At 32.0% G+C, this 7,500-nt stretch overlaps 1 protein-coding gene across 4 annotated transcripts in view; it reads right to left on the minus strand.

Annotated features, from left to right (window-relative positions):
- The window catches only part of Stam (signal transducing adaptor molecule), a 21,348-nt gene extending 16,937 nt beyond the window's left edge, over nucleotides 1–4,411 (minus strand). For all 4 annotated transcript variants that reach the window (XM_086533086.1, XM_086533085.1, XM_043035952.2 and 1 more), the window contains exons 1-4: nucleotides 4,268–4,411; nucleotides 1,210–1,370; nucleotides 626–739; nucleotides 270–407 (exon numbers count right to left, since the gene is read on the minus strand). In XM_086533086.1, coding sequence (XP_086389212.1) covers nucleotides 270–407; nucleotides 626–739; nucleotides 1,210–1,370; nucleotides 4,268–4,310 — 456 coding nt within the window. In that variant the 5' untranslated portion in view covers nucleotides 4,311–4,411. The remainder of the gene's footprint in view (nucleotides 1–269; nucleotides 408–625; nucleotides 740–1,209; nucleotides 1,371–4,267) is intronic.
- Nucleotides 4,412–7,500: the final 3,089 nt, after the last annotated feature.

Genomic DNA, 7,500 nt, shown 5'->3' on the forward strand with positions numbered 1-7,500 from the left:
TACATATATTTAGGAAAGACTAATACAAAATAATTAAAAAAAACAAAAACAAATAACATCTTTTTTTTACATATATAGAGAAAAATCATAATAATCATGATAAATACCTGTATGCCTGTCTACTTAATACCAATACAGAAAGCCCAAAATATAATCAAGAAACTTGCAAACTACTAAGAAAATATCAAAACAAAAAAACAAACAAAAAGACACAAGGCAGAGATGAAACCATACAAGCTCCTTCCTAGCCAGAACATGGGTGTACTTACAGAGTCTGACTGAATGTTAAAGTCGTATCCATCCTGCTTGAGGTTATTGTAGAGGGCTGGAATGAGGCTGAGCTGTGGGTCGCCCTTGAAATCTCCCTCAGCCCACTTCTTTACGCAATCTCTTAACTTCTCTGATACCTATGAGATATCAATTACTTACATATAAACAGATAAATAAATAAATATATAAATAAATATATATTGTGTCCTCAAAACTAACTATTAAGTATTTTTTTTTGTAGAGAGATCAAAATAAGATAGGGAAGCACCATTTACTGAGAAATGAATAAGTAGATTACTAAATACAGAAGAGGTATACCTCATCTACTTGAATACAACTTGTAATCAACACTTACCTTTATGTGAGTTCGTGTGCTCGTAAGATGTTTTCTAAGTTCCTGTTCGAATTCCCTACTAGCAACTTCTAAAAGAAATTTACGGCCGCAGTTGTTGATACAAGCATCGAGAAGCTGCAAGAAGTAGAACAATTTCCGTTGAGTGTCACAGTATTGTCAGATTTATAAATTCCATTAATAACTGTTAATCATTTCTAACATTCCCAACACAAATGGTTCCTAAACTTTAGACTGACTACCAAAATTGTTGCAGGAAATAATCTGATTCAAGGGTAATGAAATCAAGATCACAGACAAAGGATAAGATATACTGCCAGGACAAGAACACCAGTTCTGTTGCCCCTTTCGACAGCTGTGACACCAATCTGTTAGTAAAATAATGCTAAACAAAGAGAACTAAATTGATGCATACAAGTTTACCAGTAAGTAATCATTCATATTTCTCTGGACTATTCTTGTTGACGTTACCAAAAGCCAGCTGACTAACATTTAGAAACTATCTTATTCTCAAAAATACACACATGCACTCACGCACTCACACTCGCTAAAAGAACATCGAAGAACTGAGAAGTGCAAAAACTTACGGTTATGGCCTGTAAGACAATGCGTGGATTTTCTGAATTTAGTCTCCTAGCTATTGACTTGAGGCAGTCTCTGGGGCCTCCACTGCTTTCCTTCACCCGGTCACATATGTCCATGATCTGACCCCAATCCTCGCTAATATTTTTCTCACTGGTTGCCCGTTCTGTAACAATGATGAGAAAACTAATCAGAGCAGGTGATAGGAAAGAGCAGGAAAATCAGACACTTATGAGCAGGACAACTTGATACTTGTCATGCATCCATTATTTTTTCTTGATGTCAGAACCAATATTTCTATGATACTCCTAACTAACAATGTTGGGGAAGGTTATTAGCCTAAAAAAGGTAGAGCTGCCAAACCAGAATTTAAAGAAATGAATCATCTGTAAATAAATTAGGATACCAAAGTAGATCAAGCCATCAGTTGAAAGTGTTGCAATCAGAAAATATTTGGTCATGGCATTTCTTTACAAGAAATTAAAAAAGGAAGTAAACAAAGAGGAAGAAAGGAAAAAATGTAGGAGAAAGAAAAGGAAAATGAAGAAGTTAGCCATCCATTACTAAAGAGTCAGAATAGACACTCCACCTCCCTTGGCATTTTCAGGTCCTCTCTTAACCCATTGCAGATGGTACCTATGAAATTGGCATGGGGATCCTAGACGGGAGGATTGGTGGAATGCATGAGACTTGTGCTTTACCTCACAACCAATTTTTCTGCCACACTCCTGCTCATTTATACATTAGAGTACTGAAAATATTTCTTCTCCCCTTTTTTGTGTTTATCATATTCTGAAACTTATAGCAGGTGCTTGTAAACTATGAAATGGGAGGTTATACGCTGTACACTCGGTGTAACATCACTATCACAAATTTATGAAAGAAGAAACAAGTTCTTCAAAATGTTTTCTTTGTTGTAATCATCTGAATATTTTGGCTCAAAAAGAAATGGTTCTACTCTAATCCCCCTGGAATGCACCTTAGCCTCTTCCAATACAATGTCTGATTGACAAATCAAGCAGATCTAATCAAGTATCAGCTTATTCTACATCACCCATTGCCTTCTCTGATATCATCTTGGCTTCCTGCATTTTTCCAGAATTCCATTTGATTCTGCAGCTTGGATAAAATTAATTTGCCTATGGGAATTATTATTTGATACCAAAGTAAAAATGGGACTGGGAATCACCTTCAAGACCTATATATAGAGAAATAAATATAGAACATGATAATAAGACACAACAAAAATTCATTCACAAGGGCCTTAGCAACAAGGGAAGCAAATGTAAACAAACCCTGCCAAGGACAACATCTGCTAAACAATTGGCATGCAGGTAAACTATGATCAAAATGGAGTTCACAGACCACAGAATTCAAAAGCTTTTTCATGTTGCAGAAATTCTATCCATTCTAGTTCATTTTCCCTCATCAAAGTAAACAAAGGAGTCAGTTTCAAATCTTGGTCAATATAGTGAAAAGTCAGAGACTTTGTATATGAATATTACTTAGGCAATAATATAATGTCATTGCATAAATTCTTAAAATGGTCTCTTCCGTATAAAATCATACCTAAAATTATTAACCCTCATGGTTTTGTGACCCCCAGGTGCAACATAATAATTCCAGGACTATTTTCATCCAGATTCATCAAGTCTTGCATTCCTGAACTAATATTGTCAAACACAAACAGTGTAGGTACAAAATCATAGTTGACTTTTTCTTTAAAGCTTCATAAAGAGACCAACTCCTTTCTCATCTTTTTAAAAAAATATTTTCTGATAAGTATCCAGTATTTGTTGTACTTCCATATACTCTCAAATGTATGTTCCAGATTTTCCCTTTAAAAGAAACTAGCACTTCTACAATCTATTTAATAATGTGCTGACCAACAATAGACTGTTGGTCAGCATTTAACACTGGCTTAAGTGATAAATGGAGGCACAAAGACCAATGTTCCAGCCAAGCACTAACCTAATTACCTGTCCTTATGGCATCTTGAACAGGCTGCATAAAATAAGTTTTAACCTGTATAAATAATGCACATTGTGGGATTAAGTCTCAAGCAATTGGTCTGGGTAATCATCTCCCATCCATCTCCATCCTTAGTTAATGCAGAGGATATATTGATACTATTTAGACTTCACTACCAGCATGTCCTCGTGTGATGGTTTGAGATTTCTCAATAGTACCAGAACAGCTTATACACAAAACTGTGACTGGATGGGTTATCTGCCAAAGAGTGCTCTAAATACACAAGTACTATAACCAATTTTGGAACATGCAAAGCTCTGCCAAAAATGCAGCCAGATAATTAGGTAATTGCACAATATGATGATTTTTGTCTTTAAAAAAGAGGGTTATCTCACAACCCTATTTCGACGCATATTTTCCAAAGACACGCATGGAAAATAAACACCAGGCGTGTTAATGATTTTGGAAGAGTACATATGAAATATCAGAGCATCTGAGTCATTCTAGAAAATCAAGAACTATTTTACTCATGTTGTATTACTTTTTCTGTATGAGCTCTTATATGTATTCTATTCTATTGTGTATGAGTAATTAAATATAGGTTCAATGTGCATATGATATAAACTGTCTGTAAGTATATAAAATTCACAATACTTTATCAACTATATAGACCATCCATAAATTTTCCATAATTGATGACAAATGCCCAATTCATTATGTCAACTCGATTTTGTAAAACAAATGATGTTAACCATATATTTTGTGATGCTGGACTGTAAGTAAGTAAATAATCTATTCAATAAATTATTAATCAACCATGTCCTTGGCCTATGTAACAATGGTATACTATTTCTCATGGGATTTCGGCTCTTCCCCCATCGAAATTGAGAATGAATGGGGAAATACGGTCAAGATATTAAAAAGACTAGTTAACCTGTAAGTTAATTACCAAATATTAGCAGTAAATGACTCATCCTTACGTGACCAAGTTAAAAGTAAGGCGGAAATGGACAATACGTTCATTTTCCCTATTAAATAACTATTAATATAAATTTGTTCTCCTGAATTTGCATAATTCCACTCTCAACTCACCGACAAACTGGTCGAAAGGCGAGGAATTGGAAAATATCCCCATTTTTTGCAATTTTTTGAAGAAATTGTGACAGAAACTGAGGTTTTGTTATGATCAAGTGACTGTGAGAAGGACGACTGAATCCGAATACGTTCTAGAAAATTTAAATATACTCCTCGTTGACATAATGGCCTTGTTTTTAATTGTTTTGTATGTGTCAATCCTTGTTTTAAAGATTTTTTTACTTTTTAGCTTTGCTACGTATAAAATTCATGCCGTGGTTTTATTTCAATGTATAGCATAAGTAGAAGTCGTCACTCAGGGATACAAACGATTTCTATACAGCAAAGCAAAAGAAAACCCACTTGAGAAAAAATCTTTGTGACAGATGCCTTAATTTAACGAAATACTTGTTCAATTACGTAAATCTAATATATACGCAGAGTAATATTTATTTTCATGACGCACAAAGGCCTATTTGTTTCACATTTAGCTCCATTTTCAGTCCTATATGGAAGAAAAACAGATCCAGCGACTCAATTATCAATTTGCATGACATTAAACTTTTGTGATGTTTTACATATCTTAAAGATGTGAATACTAAAATGTTATGTGATTATCATATCACATAACCGCTGTTATAATTTATCCTTTGGCGTTAATTCAAATCAAACACTGGTAAGCTCAATATCTTATGTGGCGTTTCTACATTAATTAATGGAATATTTCGTCACAGTGTTTTAGTATTTTAATGGTTATTTCTTTTCAAGAACAAACATGATTGTTTAAACGAATTTCAATCAGAATTGAAAAACAGGAATATTAGCAATTTCACGGTAGTTGGTGATCGTTATGATTTAATGAAGTTGACCTGAGATCGTGACGTCATGCTCATGCTGACCCAAGATCGTGACGTCATACTCAAACCAGTTTATCTAAACGTCACAATTGGGTAAGTTTGAGATAGTGACGTCATAACTAAGCTGGCTTGTGACCATGACGTCATAAATCAAGCCGAAGAGTAATACATATCTCATTAAGTTACCCAATGATTACAGTTTCAAATGGTTTCCAGGAAATGGATCTTCAGCCTTCAGTCTCTCGTATCCAAAGATTAAAATCTAAAGCATTAGCGACGAAATGTAGTTTCTGGAGAAAGCCCTACGTCACAGTGACGTCTTGATCTCAAATCACCTTGAACACCATCGCCAAAATACACCTTTTCCATCTTGAGTTCTTGACATAAGCCAACTTGCCGAATGTGGGAAGGTAGACAAACAGAAGGAAGATCTTGTGAGCTTTTATGATAACGAAGTGACTTTAGGGCTTTGGAGTTGGTTCTTCTCTTTACTCATGGCATTCTAATAAGACGCAAAGGCACTGGTGGGGCTGAGAGTGACACGCAAGTGCTGTGACATGAAGGTGAAGCGAAGAAATAACAGCTTGGAAATGAAATTCAGTTTTGTAGGCAATCTTGATTTCATTTTTTCATGACAGTTATTGATTTAGATTAATGCAATGTATAACTGACATATCCGGAAGTGCTAATGTGAATAAGATAAGCACTTGATTTAAGGGCTAGGATAACTCATAATTTTATGGATAATCACGAAATTTACATATTTACACATTGCAAATGTTTTTTTCCAATAGTAATGATATTTCAAATGAGCACATACTTCCCTCTTCTGACAGGGAGCTTTGTAGAACCTAATCAAATAAAACTATAATGAGATTAACAAGTTATAAACAGTCCTAACACCTAAATTTACTGTAACCCCTAAATCTGATCTAAATTTGATTGAATAGAAGTGGATCTTAACCATGTCAAATCAAGCCTCTCCTAATGAACCCTAATCTCAACTTTAACCTAATTGCCCCTAAATCTTATAACCAAAACACACCTAAATGTAATAAACTCTTAACTAAATTTTATTTCTCCTGGTTCATCATCAACCAATTCTTTGCCTTAACTAAATCTTATGTAAGTCTAGTATAAAATATTCAAATTTCATCTCCCCTCAAGTGCCCTTCATAAGATCTAACTTTACCAAAATATAATTAAACCTGACTGAAAAATCAAAACCTAAATTTATTTTATTGTTGACCCAAAACCATACTTGAACCTGAGTTATCCCAAACTAGACTTAGTTTTACAGAAGTTTTGATTAACTAATATGAACCAAACTTAAGGATAACTAAACTAAATATAACATATCTTAAGCTGATTGATATAAAGCTTTTGCTGAGTTTAAAACGGTATTTTATGTTGTTGACATCTTGTTGAGCATTAAAGGTTGATTTGATTAAATTTCAAGCTTTAATGACGTATGATAATGTATTGAAATGTATATATGTAAATATATGTATATGTACGTATATATATGTATATATAAATATATATATATATATATATATACATATATATATATATATATATATATATATATATATATATATATATATATATATAATATATATATATATTATGTATATATATATATATGTATATGTATATATATACATATATACATATATATATATATATATATATATATATATATTATATATATATATATAATGTATATATATATAATTATATATATATTTATATATATACATATGTATATATATAGAAATTTTTTTTTTTTTTTATACATATGTATATATACATATATATATATATATATATATATATATATATATATATATATATATATGTATATATATATATATATATATATATATATGTATGTATGTGTATATATATGTATATATATAAATATATATGTGTGTATATATATTTATTCATGATTATATGTGCATTTATATATGACATATATTATATATATATGTATATATCTAGCAGCTTTTATTACTGGACTGACAATTTTGTACAAGTAAATTACTAACTTAGTGTATGCTAATTTGTTAATTAGGCAAATAACATGTTCAGTTTTTCACAATAGGTTTTGCCTAAAAGTTTCCTTATTGATTTAAAACATTATGTAGGGAGGAGCTTGAGGTCAACTGTTATTTGATAAATACAAAAGTCAATAAGCTTGTAGTAATTCCTGGTGTGATTAATAATTACTGAATAATAGAAATATTATTGTTAATGGTGGAAGACAAAATCAAAGGCAGTCGTCAGTCATAAGTAATTCTATAATTTTTTTTAATTTGTATATTGGAAAGTTAGGATCAAGATAATATACAGATGAATATCAAAACAGATATATGATGGATGATGGAA

The sequence above is a fragment of the Penaeus japonicus genome, unplaced genomic scaffold (assembly GCF_977035675.1).
Source record: "Penaeus japonicus unplaced genomic scaffold, GWHDUDI00000001_assembly GWHDUDI00000038, whole genome shotgun sequence".
In the NCBI taxonomy this organism is placed as follows: domain Eukaryota; kingdom Metazoa; phylum Arthropoda; class Malacostraca; order Decapoda; family Penaeidae; genus Penaeus; species Penaeus japonicus.